Source organism: Lepidochelys kempii, chromosome 2 (assembly GCF_965140265.1).
Source record: "Lepidochelys kempii isolate rLepKem1 chromosome 2, rLepKem1.hap2, whole genome shotgun sequence".
NCBI lineage: Eukaryota > Metazoa > Chordata > Testudines > Cheloniidae > Lepidochelys > Lepidochelys kempii.
In genome coordinates, this window is record NC_133257.1 from 198,052,197 (window position 1) to 198,067,387 (window position 15,191).

General features: G+C 42.2%; 1 protein-coding gene across 10 annotated transcripts in view; it reads left to right on the plus strand.

The window, feature by feature from the left end:
- The window catches only part of NEK10 (NIMA related kinase 10), a 173,638-nt gene extending 158,763 nt beyond the window's left edge, over window positions 1-14,875 (plus strand). For all 10 annotated transcript variants that reach the window (XM_073333431.1, XM_073333424.1, XM_073333427.1 and 7 more), the window contains 5 exons: window positions 605-715; window positions 3,065-3,173; window positions 4,821-4,873; window positions 4,965-5,020; window positions 14,133-14,875. In XM_073333431.1, coding sequence (XP_073189532.1) covers window positions 605-715; window positions 3,065-3,173; window positions 4,821-4,873; window positions 4,965-5,020; window positions 14,133-14,181 — 378 coding nt within the window. In that variant the 3' untranslated portion in view covers window positions 14,182-14,875. The remainder of the gene's footprint in view (window positions 1-604; window positions 716-3,064; window positions 3,174-4,820; window positions 4,874-4,964; window positions 5,021-14,132) is intronic.
- The last annotated feature ends 316 nt before the right edge of the window (window positions 14,876-15,191 follow it).

Sequence of the window (15,191 nt, forward strand, 5' to 3'; positions counted from 1 at the left end):
ATAAAGTTCCTGTCCTGGAAAGCTTACAATAGAAGGGCCAGATTCAGCCACACTTTGTCGTATTGAGTAGTGTATTACAGCCTTAAGCAAAGCCCATTGAAATCAAGGGGAAGATTCCCATTCACTTTATTTTGCATTGTATCAAGCCCTTATCCTTATATATAGTTCCACTGATTTCAATCCTGGTAATTCAAGATAACCAACACAAAATCCAGCCCAAGCCTTCTCCTCAGGATCTGTTCTTCCTAGGGTTCCTCCCTTAAGACTACCTAGTCCCAGATGTTAGATTACTTTGACCAGTGGGGCCAGTCCTACCCCCTCTATATCCACAATCAATATAACAAGCTACACCTGTCAGAGTGAGCTGGGCCCAGTTACCATCTCTTCAGGTTTCAACACTTCTAACAGGGTGGGTGAACAAAAGAACATTATTACAATATGCATTGTTTCAGATTCAATACAGTAGTTTATTACTTGGGCTATTAAATATCAGTGTCTATATATACAGTGTAACTACCATTTTCAAAAATAACACTGTAGGAAATGTGGTCTGTAGAAGAGTCAAAATTGAGCAGTGATAACAGCTGTTTCTCTGTCCCTATAGCTTCCTCCAGCTTTGCATTGCCACTTGAAAAGAAGAGTTATTGAGAGATTCAAGAAATCTCTCTTCAGCCAACAGAGCAATCCTTGTAACTTGAAATTGGAAGTTAAAAAGGTGCAGTATTGTGAGACGTACCATCCATTGTGGTCTTCATCTCTTTTCTATTTGAATTATGCTATATGAATTAATCAAGGGGAGGGGGAGAAGAATTTTATAAAGGTTAATTAAGATGCTCTGAAATGTTCTTCATGTTCATCTTCTAGTTTAGTCATGAAAAATAAGTGTCTGATTCAACAAAAACTTACTTATGTTTTCAAATAATTAAATTTTTGGCATTATCCCCACACTCTGATTCCAGTAAACGATTTTTAGTTAGTATCACAAAAACTTTGATTAATTTGAAGTTGTTTAGAATTTTTGTGGAAAATGTTTAGGCAAATGCTTTAGCCACCTTTTAGTTGATAAGTCTGAAGGTCTAGATAAGCAGTGGTACAGATTGGTTTTAGATTTTGTCTTTGATCAGAGGCACACACATTGTAAATGGAAAGATCCAGCCAGCTGCTAATAAACAAAACATAAAATCCACCTCCTCAGAGATCAGAGAACTTGTTTTTCCTTTCATGGATCAGATCAGGATAGTAGCAGGGAGCAATTTAAAATAAAACAGCAGAAGATCAAAACAGTCACATAGACGTTTTCTGAAATTTATTTTATAACATAATATGATGATTCTCATATCTTTATCTTATAAATATGAAATAGAATTTTTTTTCAGTTCAAGGCATAATGCTGAAAGGAAAATTAATGCTTGCTATTTTTTTTAAAATGCAAATGCCTCCCTCGCTCAATAGTCTCAAAAATGGGCCTCTGTTAGCATAATATTTTATTAATTATTTACCAAGAAATGTTTCACAATACAGAACAAACAGGGTTGCATTTTTTTTTTATCATTTAACCTTTCCTTTTCTTGTCCTAGGATCAAATTGCAACTGTGTTTAAACTGGGGGGGGGGGAAGGGCTAACTTTTTGTGTTAAAGGCTAATAGAGCTGATTATGTCAACTCCTGTTATGTTATCATTACCAACATTTTGGTATTTTGGAACAACCTCTTTCTACTCAAAGCATGAATTCTTAGAAAGCACTGAAACTGCCCAATGCTCTTGAAGCCAAATTATTCGTCCTAATTGTTGACTAGTCTGTTAGCAATAATTCAGTGTCACCACTTGAAAATTACTGAAGACTTGCAAGCATTAAAGTATATTTTTTCTGGTCAGATATAGATTCAGCCTCTGTGATTCTGGGCCATGTACACAGAAGCATTGTGGTACAAGAAGGTGATAATCCCTTTCTGTGGGGAGACTGTATTTGGAAGACTGAATTCAGTTCCAAATATCTCCCTACCAGAAAAATGCAGGCAAGTTGGAAGCAGTTAATAGAACAATGAAAAACGTTCAGGGGGCTGGGAGGATTGATGGATGAGGAAGAAGTAAAAGCTAAATATTTGAAAGTCAGTGGGAGTTGGGTGGCAAATTTCAGAATCTCAGCCAAGGGCCACCAACGTGAAGGGTAGTTTGTAGTAAAACTAGAAGTTAATGGGATGCAATTAAGTAGAGAAAAGTTTAGGATGAGCCCTGGAAGACCCTCCCGGACAATGATATTGTACAATCATTTTCAGTGGGAAATGGTGGAAGGCCTATTGCCTGAAACATCTAAAATTAGTGTGAGCAGGTGATTGGATTAGAAGAACAGACTGTTAGAAAGATTCCTGCATTGCCAGAGGTGAGGGTGGAGTACAGGACCTCCCATAATAGGTTTTGTCTGTGTCTAACCAGTGTGATTCTACAGCATTAAAATGAGAAGAGTGTTGATTATGCTGGAGATACTGTAGAGTATGGGGACAGACATTTCTTTCTTATTTATCTACAAAGATGACATTGTAATGTCAAAATGATACTGGATCCTACATCCCTATGTAGACACCCCAAAATGATTTGATTCTCAATTTTCATATGTTCACAGCAGTCAGTTGAAATCAAAAGTGATGAGAGCCCACTGATAGAAAATCAGGCAATTTAAATATGAATTTAGGAACTTAACTTTACGTACCAAACTTTGAAAGTCTCAAACTATTGACTATTTCTCCCCTAGTTTTGAGAACACATTTTTTCTTTTTTGTTTTCATACAAATTTGCACTTTAATATTTCTTTCACATGTACCACATAGCTGTGAGGCTTATACTGAGTGCAGTTTGGCTGCCTTCAGTGTTTGATAAATACCTCTGAAGGGAAGAAAGTAGAGCATTCATGACAGAATTGACCAGTTCTTTATTCATTTCAAATGTATTGAAAGCCCTTTTCTCCTCTAACTCTGGATTTTAGGAGAGTGAAAAACTACTTATGTTCTGTGATGGAAGTTTTTGGTGTAAAAAATGTAGTTTTAATATGATTTTTGCTTTTTTCCAGCTGCTTCAGGGTTCTCCTGAACTGATTGAGCCCAACTTTTTTATAGCAGATTGCCATTTGTTACTTCACTCCTCAGGGGGAAATATATTGGCCCCAGATGATAGAACAGGTAAGGAAAGCAAACAAAAACCCATGATCTGAAATACACTTTTCAAGTCGGATACATGGTATTGAGATGGAAGCTTTCAGTAAAGAGAAATTAACTCTTTGTTATCAGTTACTGTCTTTACTGACAATTAAGTCGTATTTGCGCAACTGATTTAAAAGACAGAATACTTTGTGATTGTGAACCAGACATAAGCATTTAAAAGAATATGTTCTTGAGTTTGGGGGAGGATTTTTTCAAAGAGACAAATTGCAGTTAGGTGCCTAACTGCCATTGAAAGGCGGTGGGAATTTGGTGCCTCTTATTTGTGTCTTTGAAAATCTTCCACTTGGGTCTTAAGCAAAGCCATATTTTAAACACTGTGCAAGAAAGAACTCTTCTTATACCATGTTTTAAAGTGGTTGCACTAACATGACTTAATTGCCTCTCTGGATGGGGTCTCAGAGAGCTGGAGAGGAAACAGTAAAACATAGTTCATCTGCTCCAGCACTCTCCATACAAGGGCTTGTAAACATGTATACTTTTCATACATAGTTATCATCAAATGTGGTTTGCACCTAAGTTGAACACTCCTGCAGACAATGAGCTCCATCCTTAGCAACACCCAATAAACACAAGTGCAAAGTACTACACTTAGGAAAGAAAAATCAAATGCACAACTACAAAATGGGTAATAACTGGCTAGGCAGTGGTACTGCTAAAAAAGACCTGGGGTTATAGTGGATCACAAATGGAATATGAGAACACAGTTGCAAAAAAGGCTAATATTCTGGGGTGTATTAACAAGAGTGTAGGAGGTAACTGTCCAGCTCTACTCAGCACTAGTGAGGCCTCAGCTGGAGTACTATGTCCAATTCTGGATGGCACACTTTAGGAAAGATGTGGACAAATTGGAGAGAGTCCAGAAGAGAGCAACAAAAATGATAAAAGGTTTAGAAAGCCTGGTCTATGAGGAAAGGTGAAAAAACTGGGCATATTTAGTCTTGGGACAAAAGATTGAGGGGGGACCTGATAACAGTCTTCAAATATGTTAAGGGCTGTTATAAAGAGGATGGGGATCAATTGTTCTCCATGTCCACTGAAGATAGGACAAGAAGTAATGGTCTTAATCTGAAGCAAGGGAGATTTAGGTTAGATATTAGGAAAAACTTTCTAACTATAAGGATAGAATCATAGAACTGGAAGGGACTCTTGGCAGATCTAATTATCTAGACTATTCCTGTTAAGCTCTGAAATAGACTTCCAAGGGAGATTGTGGAGTCCCCATTACTGGAGGTTTTTAAGAACAGATTGGATAAACACCTGTGAGGGATGGTCTAGGTTTACTTGGTCCTGCCTCAGAGCAGAAGGCTGGCCTGATGGCCTGTCGAGGCCCCTTCCAGCCTTACATTTCTATGACTCTATGATCACAACCACATACAAATGTCCAGAAGATCACATCATACTGTAAGAATTTCCTCCTCCCACCAGTTTCCATGATCACAGTGGTCAATGCAGCAAAAACAGATGAAGATCAAGATTAGCTATTTCTCTTGTTAATAAACTGTTCTGTTATCATTCTGGCTATGCTGTGATTGCTAAGAAACGCTGATGAGGCACATGTAAGCCAAAAATTCAGTGATTTAACATTGCCTGATATTTGCCTTATAGGCTTTCCTGGTAGTTTTGACATGGAGGAAGGAATGACATATGAACAGATGCAGGTCAGCTTTTCACGTTCTTCATGAACAATGTTTTCTTACTTCTAACCAGGATATATATTTTTTACTAACCAGAATTTGCTTTAATCTGTAGTCTGTGATTGAAGAGGTTCTGGAGGAAAGTGGTTATTACAATTTCACTTCTAACAGGTGAGTTTCAAAGTTCAGTTTCAAAAGGAAACATTAAATTATGATGTGGTAAGCCAATGATACATTATCTTTTATTTCCTAATTGTAGCTTTCTCTTTCAGTTTTAATGTAACACATAATGTTATGGCATATAGACCTGGACTGGATAGAACTGTTTTAGGACATTTTAGCCAGTCTTCTAGATCAGCCACCGCTGCTGTATTCTTTGCTAACAGAGAAGAATGGTGTTTGCTTGGTAGCAATTTCCTCTCATTATTCCATGTGAAAACTCAGTTGAAACAAAAGGCACCTCTATCCCATTCATTTTAATGGGAGTTTATTTTGTCATAGAATCATAGAATGTCAGGGTTGGAAGGGACCCCAGAAGGTCATCTAGTCCAACCCCCATCTAGTCATAAACCCCTACGGCTACAAGACTGAACCTAGCACAGTCAGTATAATGTTTGGATGCAGTACAAAAAGGAAGAAATGTAGGTGCTAACAAAAAAGAGCAGGAGGAAGTGAAATGAAGATGTGTTTGAAACTGCAGGCAGCAGTCTCTCTCTCTCTCTCTCTCTGACACACACACACATTACATAAAGAGGGTTATGCGTGGAAATACTTCATGGAATATAGAATAACACAAGCCTGGTATTTCTAGTTCTGTTTACCCATCTAGTCCTAAAGCCCCTTCAGCAGATTTTTAATAATTCATGTTTCCCCTGTTGAAGAAGTGGTTCATCTTTGCTTCTTTCCTTGGTCTTCCCCAGCAGTCTGCTCCTGTTGCCAATGACCAACATTTTCAAATGTGGGGACCTAAAATTAAAGCTCCTAAATGCATGCTTAGGGGCCTTAAATAAAAGTGGCCTCATTTTCAGAGGTGAGAAGCACCTGCAGCTCCTGATGTTTCAGTGGTATTTGCATAGGTCTAACAAGGCTATTATATAAATGTACCACAGTTTTATAGGCATTTTCCTCATGCTTACTGACTGGCACAAAACATCGTACAAAGACTAAATATAACTAGGCAGGTGTTCGGTGCATGTGGGCAGGAGTCTTTTACACACATTAGTATAAAAAAGAATCTGTTGCTTAGTGGAACTATACATAGATGTTAGCATTGCTGCAAAGTATGTGTGTATGTCAGCATATTGCATAGGAATTGGGTATTAATGTACATTATACCATCAGCTCCAAAATGGTTCATATTCGCAGTCTTCTAGTTCCGATACCTATTTCTCAGCTCTGGTCCCATGTGTGTTGTGGATTCCCTAACGTATCTTGTTCTTTGGTATCTACATTTTAAAATGTTTTTCTAAATGTCTGGAAATCCCACATTATGGGAGAGATTGTGACTCTTCCTACACAGCCATGCAGGGGAACAATGGGGCATAAATCACTGTCTTACTTCCCTACGCTGTCTGCTTGTGCTGTTGGTAGGAGCGCCGAAGGAAGAGCAACCACTGCTAGGTCATTACACCCCCCCCAATGTATGTGGGCAGGGAATGCATGGAGTCTTGGCTCCACCTTCTCCACACAGTGGGGGACAGCTGTCCCAGGGTAGTCCCCCTGGAGCAAAGGGGAACTGGAAGTCAAATTGACTCTGAGTCAGACTGTGCTTCCTGGCCTGATCCTAGGGCAGCATGTGGCAAAACGGGAATTGACCCCCATAGTTAAATACATTTTTTGGGAGGGTGTGGAATGGGACCCTTTCACACTCATTTGTTGGAAGTGTATTATTTGAATTTGAAGTTTAACTATTTCTTACTCTTAGAGAATGTGTATTTAGACAGTACACATGGTTAGATTTTTGAAATGTCACTGCCTACAGTACATTCTCTTGCTGTTATTCCAGGAGTTACTCTTCAACATACATCCTCTTATCTGCTGTCTTGCATAGTTATGCTTGGCTCCCTTGCCACTACAATACCCTTCCTTCCCCAGTCCCCTTCACCACTACCAAGTAGCCCACATATTTCTCCCTGTCTTTCAGAAAATGCATTTACCTTCAAAGTCTGCCATCTGCATTTCCTGACAAATGACCATGTTTCCTACACTATGCTCTGCTCAATTCTATTTTGAGCCCTCTGAATCCTGCACATTTGTTTCTCCGCACTCACTGTCTTGGTACCCAAACAGTGCAATTTTGATAGCTATCCAGTACAGGATGATTCATGTAGCCAGCAGACAGACATCATTAGGTTTTACTGTATCTCTAAATCTCCAAACAGTTCAAGCTGACTGAAAGGACAAATCACCCTCCTCAAACTGCAATCCGTGCTGCTTGTCAGTGTCCACCGTTATTTGGCCTTATTGTACTAACCATAAATGGGACTGCAGACCTCACAGCTGCATCCCATCAGCCTTGCCTTGCCTAAGGGAGTCTTGATCTCCTACTTCTACATACACTGTGGACTGTCTCAGGAATAACTACAACCTTTCCAACACTAATCCAGCATATCATGTGACTCCTTGCAATCCTCAATTATCTCCTTTTCTTAGGCAATAGTTAATAAATAACAAGGCTTTGAAAAAAGTTATTAATCATAGAATACTAGCAGGAGTCTGTGTGCATTTTTCTTCTAGCAATCTGCTGAACCTTCCTTCGACTTTTAACTCTCCTGGCTGTTTAAAATGCTGTGTTCTAGATCTAGCTCTGGAGTTTCTAAAGTGAGCAGCAGGAGTGTTGCAGGGCTTATGGCATGGAACCACTTAAAGCTGTTGCTTCTGGGAGGAGATGGAGTGGTCAGAGTCTGTGCACTTTCTTCCATGGAATTTTGGTGCTCCAGCTGCTGCGCTGGGCTTACTTCATCCTTCCAATAGTGCAGCACAGGTGCCTGTCATGCTGCCAGTTCTCATCACAAGCCTGGCAATATTTGTTTTCTTATAAAGTCCTAGCTCCTGGGGATGAGTGATTATGTGAGAACCACAGCTTTTCTCCCTCTTTTTAAAAATAAGTTTCCAGCCTTCGTTGTTCAGGAAAAAAGCCTGAAAACGTGAACTCTAGAGGCTAAAAAAGATTGCCAAATGTAATCTCATGATTTGTAAGCCAATCTTTTTTCATTTCTGGGGCCTGACTCATGATATTTGAACACTTGGAATTGACAGTACTTACTCCTAGGGGAATTCTGTGCCACTGTACACGTGCAGAATTCATGTCCCCCTGCAGATTTTTTTCCCTCTGCAGAAAATTCATTCTGCTGGGGAGGCGCTGCAGTTATACCTTTTGACCACCAGGGGCTGCTGTGGTGCCAGAAGAGAGGGCAGCCAACTCTGGGCTGGAGCAGCCAGCCACGGAGAGGGAGGGTGCAAAGGCTTTCTTCCTCACAGTGCCCTGCCCATGGGGCTGGGTGAGAAGGCACAGGATATGTGGGGGAGGGACAGAGTACGGCACACAGAGCTGCTGGAGGATCACATAGACTGGGGTTCAGAAGGGATAGTGGGGGAACAGACTGGGGCAGGGCACTGGAGCTAGTGAGGTGATAGCATTGAGCCAGGTGCTGAATCGGTGTGGGGGTTTAGGGCCACATGATGACGGGGGGGCGGGGGTGGAACTGAATGGGGGTGCTGAGACACATGGGGGCAGAGGGATGCAGGGACACATGGGGACAGTGGGGGAGAGGGTGGCAGAATGGGGGTGCAGGGATACATGGGTGATTGGTGTTCCAGGGACACACAGGGACAGGGCGGATGTGCCTGACTGAATGGGAGAGGCTAGGGGTCAGCCAGGATATGCATGGAGGAGGCTCCCCAACTCCCTAAAAATCACCCCCCAAAAATGTCCATGCTTCTTCCCCCACACCCAACAACCCTGCAGGTTCACTCCCAAGATCCTTCCCAGCAATTAATTCCCTCTCCCTCAGCTTCTCTGTTACCCCTGACTTCCCCAAGCCTTTGTACTGCTTCTGAGGGGTGCAAAAATACATTTCTGTATTGTAGTTTAAATGAGTTATTACTCAAAGTTCTGTATTAATATGTGCAGGTTTGTACTTGGGTGGCTTAGCCCAAGCTGCAACCCGTGGTGCTGTGGCCACACTGCTGTCTACATGCTCCCAGCTGCTTTGTGGATGTATCCTGTATTTGATAGCGAATGCAAAATCTACAGTTTGACTGCATACAGCACAATAATACAGGTCCCCAGTTCTTCCAGGAACACATTTCTTCTGGAAAATCCTTTTCTTTTCAGCTTTTTTCTATGTTATGTATATTTTCTGCTCCCTTAGCACCTCTACCCTAACTTTCTGCCTGCAAGAAGCTGGGACTGGATGACAAGGGGTGGATCACTCAGTGAAATGCCCTGTTCTGTTCACTCCCTCTGAAGCATCTGAAATGTATCTTGAAAGGGCTTTCAGTTCATCACCTAAATCACTTGCATCAGTATCGCATCATCATGTGTCAACACTGTCTCTAGTGCCCTGCCCTGCTGGTGTAGGTCTTCTTCAGGTTTAGTGAGGAGTTTTGGAATATCATACAACATCCCAAATGTACTGCTGTTTTCCTTGAGCTGCTTGAAACGTTCTTCAACTGACTGTATTGCACAATCTAGCACCTGGTTCAAGGATTCGACTTTGAATTGTTGTTTGGGGTCTCTTATGGGATTATCCCGTGCCTCATAATCAAAATGTCTTCTTCTTCGGTGACTCTTGTATTCTTGAATGGGTGGGGAAATAGCTTCAGTGTGAAGTTCCTCTGCCAACTTCTGTGCACTCTTCAGAATGTTTTGAAATCCTTCATCTGACCGGTAAGACTGTAGGTATGACTTTGCTTTGTCCAGTTGTTCCATTGCTCCAGATATATCAAGGTCAACACCTTGGAGTCTCTTGCTTACAACATTTATTTCAAACAGGATGTCATGCCACAACACTAAGCCACGCAAAAATTTGCAGTTGTGTATGTTTGTGGTGATTCCATTTACCTCTGCCACTGTTCTCCCACAAACAGTTCCTGTCATAGCATTACCCTCCATAATGGCAACTATGGCATCATCTATCTTCCCAATTCGGTGTTTGATAGGTTTTATCGCCTCCACTCAACTTTGCCGTTGTGTGGCACTCAGTGGTTTGAGTGTCAGAGAGGATGTTCCCAAATGTTGCTTCAAAATTTGCCATCGATGAGTTGATTTAGAGAAAAATACATAGATGCTTTGAATTACATAAAAAAAATTCAGCAGCCTCACTAAAAGTTGATGCTGCATCACTGACCACCAAGCTCAATGAATGAGAACTGCATGGGACAAAAAAAGCTCGAGGGTTTAACTCTCGGATCCGTGTCTGCACTCCTCTGTTCTTTCCTCTCATGTTGGCACCATTATCGTAGCCCTGACCTCTCAAGTCAGCTATCGCAATTCCCGTATCTTCCAGCTTTTTAAGAAGCACATTTGTCATACCAGCTCCTGTAGTATCATCAATGTCAATAAATTCTAGAAAATGCTCTCTGACAGTCACCATTGCAGGGACATTTTCACTAGGTTCTGTTGTTGTTACAAAATACACCATTAAACTCATTTGTTCTGTATGGCTGATGTCAGGTGTGCAGTCCAGAAAAGCAGAGTAATATCTTGCTGACTTCAAATCTGCCACAATCTTCTGTTTGACTTTTGTTGCTAGTAACCGTATGATCTCATTTTGAATTGTTTTTCCAAGGTAGTGGTGTGTGTACATTTCTTGGGTGTCAGAGTAACAGCCGTGTTAGTCTGTATTCGCAAAAAGAAAAGGAGTACTTGTGGCACCTTAGAGACTAACCAATTTATTAGAGCATAAGCTTTCGTGAGCTACAGCTCACTTCATCAGGGTGGTGACTCTTCTTAGATGCTCCTGGAGTACAGCATCAAACTCAGCCATCACCTCATGGTAAGGTGATGGTAAGGCCAGCCCTGGGTCTGATCCAGTGCGGCCATTCTTATTTTCTTATGCTCCGCACTATACGTTCCCCCCCACATCTGTAATAATGGTGGTGTCACTCAGTGTTACATAGGGAAATGACAGAAAAAAGATATGCAAAATTATAAACTGTGTGGAGTGCTGAGAAATGATTCCAACACCTAATTGGGTGACGTGTAGGGTGTTAAATTGTTAGAAACTGAGAAGCTGAACCCCATAAGATGGCCACACACATTTTTTTTTATTACAGTAATTGTTTTTCATTTTCATTATAATAGTAATTGCAGCCTCAGTGCAGGCCATTTCTTGAGGATTAATGACCATCTGGGGATAATGACCCTCAGCTGTGTCCTGAATAATCAATTCCTGCCCATCTATCATTAATCCCCATGAAATACTCAGTGCTTCAATTAGTGTCACTTGTTTGTACAGAAATTTATAAAAAAAATTAGCTGAATATTTCAAAATGAGTTTCATCCCAATGACTCTTCCCCTCTCTTTCTTTTCTCCTGATTTAACGTTACACCACGTATGGTTGCGGCTTACCCACATAAGTCAGATGTGTATGTGACTGTTTTTACTTGTGAGATCATTTACAGATAGGACAATGTATGCCTTCTGCAAACTTTCAGCATTGAGGTGGTCACACAGTATCCACGTTGAAAGATCTGATTTTAAATAACTATATTTCCTTTATATTTGCAGTCTGTTGCCTCATTATTTCATGTAAAGCTCCATAAAGTGTGTTAAGGGGCTTAATCCTAGAGCAGCTCAATTTATATGAAGGAGGATAGGTGTGTTACAAATGAACAGAACCTGCAGAAATGAAGGTCAGAGACTCTAGTGGTCTTCAGCTGAGTGCTGTAGTTCACCGAGACTCCAAATGAATTATTATATTGTATGTGCTGTCAGAGGTCCTCTTATGGTAGAGAAGTGCTGTTTCAAGAGTGGTACTGAGTGGTAACTGAGAGAACATTTCTAGCCCCACTATAATCAAGTGAGAAGACACTCATCTAATCAACAGTATACATTGCTATATGTATTGTCATAAATCATTCTTTTTCACAGCTTTTATTCACTGCATTTTTTCATTTCTGTAAATATTTTACACATAGGGAATGTCCAGTCAAATAGTTACAGGTAGCTTACTGTGTTTTTAGCAAATATGAAATAAAAAACAACATATAAATTGAAATAAAACAAAAGTAGTTACCCCACAACAGCGGCTCTTGTAGCTCCTCTCCTGCAGGACTGGTTCCCTCCTCCTGGCATTGCGACCTGGTGCATGGGCATAGAGCCACTCAGCATTGGCCTGGCCTCCCGTCTGTCATGATGGGAGGAGAGCTGGGCCAAATTTCAGTGAGTGGCATTGCAATCTGGTCAGAGTACCACTCACTCAAATTTGGCCCAGTCACCCCTCTGTCATCATGACGGAGGGGCAGCCGGATCAAACCTGAGCGTCACTGCCACCCCGTGCACCAGCTCTGGGCTGTACTGGGTCTGGGTTCAGGAACCAGAGGAACTGAAGCAGGAAGGCTGTCTCAGGCAATGTGGAGGAGGAAGCTGCCTGATTGATATGTAGAAGGGACAAGAGATGGACCTGGGCAGGGGTGGCAGGTTTGTAGAAATTTTGGTGGTGCCCAGAACCCGCCCCCCCCAAATTCCTTCCCCTACCTGCCTAAGGCTCTGGGATGGAGTTTGGGTGTTGGGTGCAGGCTCTGGGGTGGGGGTGCAGGAGGGGATGAGGGGTGCAGGCTCTGGGGCGGAGTTTGGGTGTAGGTTCTGGGCTGGGGCAGGGGGAGGGGGTGCAGGAGGGGGTGAGGTGTGCAGGCTCTGGGCTGGGGTGGGGGTGTAAGAGGGGTGAGGGGGTGCAGGCTCTGGGCGGGAGTTTGGGGATAGGAGGGGGTGCAGGGGTGAGGGCTGTGGGGCTGAGGATGAGAGGTTTGGGGTGTGGGAGGGGATTTAGGGCTGGGGCAGAGGATTGGGGTGCGGGGGGATGAGGACTTTGGCAGGGGGTGAGGGGCTCTGGGCTGGGACAGAGGATTAGGCTGTGGGGGGGATGAGGGCTCTGTCTGGGCCTGGGGTTGAGGGGTTTGGGCATTGGAGAGGCTCAGGGCTTGGGCGGAAGGGCAGGGTCAGGGCAGCCTGCCCTGCCACTAGTGGTTGGGTGGCACTAGGATGCTGTGGCAGCAGTTGATGCAGGGAGCCAGCAGAGCAGAGTCAGCGTGAGCTGCAGGCTCCCGGGCCGGGGCGGTGAGTGGGGGCAGCAAATCAGGCCGGGGAACAGTCGGGGGAGGTGCGGGAAGGCGGCAGGAGGGGCTGGGGGAGAGACCCGGCCCCAAACATTGGTGGAGCCCAGCCCCGGGCCCTGAATATTGCTGGAGCCCGGGCACCATGAGCGTATATAACTTGCTGCCCCTGGACCTGGGGGATGAGGGAGGGGAGTAGATTGGGACAAGGAGCCTGAGGCTAGGAAGACTGGGACTGGGGGGGAGAGGAAAACTGTGCGTTGGGGTTGGAGGAGACTGGGACTTGGTAGGCGAGGAGACTAGAACTGGAAGCTGGGTAGCACTCAAAATGACAGTGCTCACTTAATGAGCAACTACGGGTGCTGCTCCAGCAATGGGAAGCTTTGTAGGGTGGCAGATTCCGCCTAGGGTGGATGGGGGCAGACCGACCAAACCTGTGTGGTGCTGCAACTCGCTCAGATTTGGCCTGGCTTCCCCACCATCCATCATTAAATACTAAAAATCTTCAAATACTTGAAAGGATGTCAAAAAAAGATGGATAAAGATTGTTCTCTTTTGTCACAGAGGGCATGACAAGAGGCAATGGGTTCAAACTGCAGCATAGCCCATTTAGATTCAATCTCAGGAAAAACTTCCTAACTGTAAGAACAGTAGAATAATGGAACAGACTGCCTAGGGATACTTGTGGCACCTTAGAGACTAACCAATTTATTTGAGCATGAGCTTTCGTGAGCTACAGCTCACTTCATCGGATGCATACTGTGGAAAGTGTAGAAGATCTTATTTCATGAAAGCTCATGCTCAAATAAATTGGTTAGTCTCTAAGGTGCCACAAGTACTCCTTTTCTTTTTGCGAATACAGACTAACACGGCTGTTACTCTGAAATGTATCTATCATAGTAACTTGCCTGCTGATAGCACAGATATCCATTCTGATGTTGGTGAACACGAGTAGTAAAGATTTCCTAGGGCCAACGAACACTTACTACCACTTTATCTTTGCAGGTACCTCTACTATCCGTGGGGAACAAAGAACCATCCAACCAAAAGATGAGCACCTGCAAATCTGAACAGACTGGGTTTTTTTCTGATGAAGTCAACTGCCCTTACTTCAGCTAATATTGTGTGATCACCAAAGGGATAATAAGCTTTGCTCAAAGTATATTGATGGGAAGGGATTCCAATGCTGAAACAAAGGGGAGACAGCTTTCAAAAGACCTCGCGACTGATGAACTTCAGTATGATACTTTTGTGGCAGCTCTGTTTTACAGCATAAACTTCTTGCACTGTATGGGGGGAGTTCTGTACATACTATTTGGGAAAATGCTTCAAAGTGTGTGCATTAGGAGAAAAACATAATTCCTGACAATGAGTGAATATGTTCTATTTTTTTATTTTATTTTTTTAAAGAATTGTTGAATACTCAGGTTTGCTGGAACTATATTTTAAGGCTCATAGCCAGGCTATTTTTTATAGCAAGAGAAAGAAATCAAAAAGAGCACCGGGCAGGAAATATCTTTAGGTTCACTGCACCAGAATTAGAAATTGATTCAATTATTAAATATTTAAATGTAGCCATTTGGATAGTAGCAATTTCAAATGCTGGTATAGCACATTAATAGTATTTACAACTTGCACAGCTTCTGAGAATAATTGTCATTTTTTAAATTGCAACTTTGAATACAATATTAGAATGTGGGTGTATATATGTACATGTGTTGTGTGTGTGTGTGTGTGTATACCATATATATAGACATGCATATATTGTATAGATACATATATGTAAAATATGTATACAGTGTAATATACACACACATTTACTGTTTAACAGAAAATAAATAAGTAAATGAAACCAATGCTTTGCTGCTAATCAAATTTGTAGTACTTAATGCACTTTGAGGATCTCTCTCTATATGTACCTTATATGTTAGAGATGCAGAGTCTCTCAACTCAAGATTACTGAAGCTATTATTTTCATCTTTAGAGTTTTGACTAAGTGTGAGACCCATTCTCTACAGTCTGATTATACTATAACTAACATAACTACTGTAAAAATCAGAATAC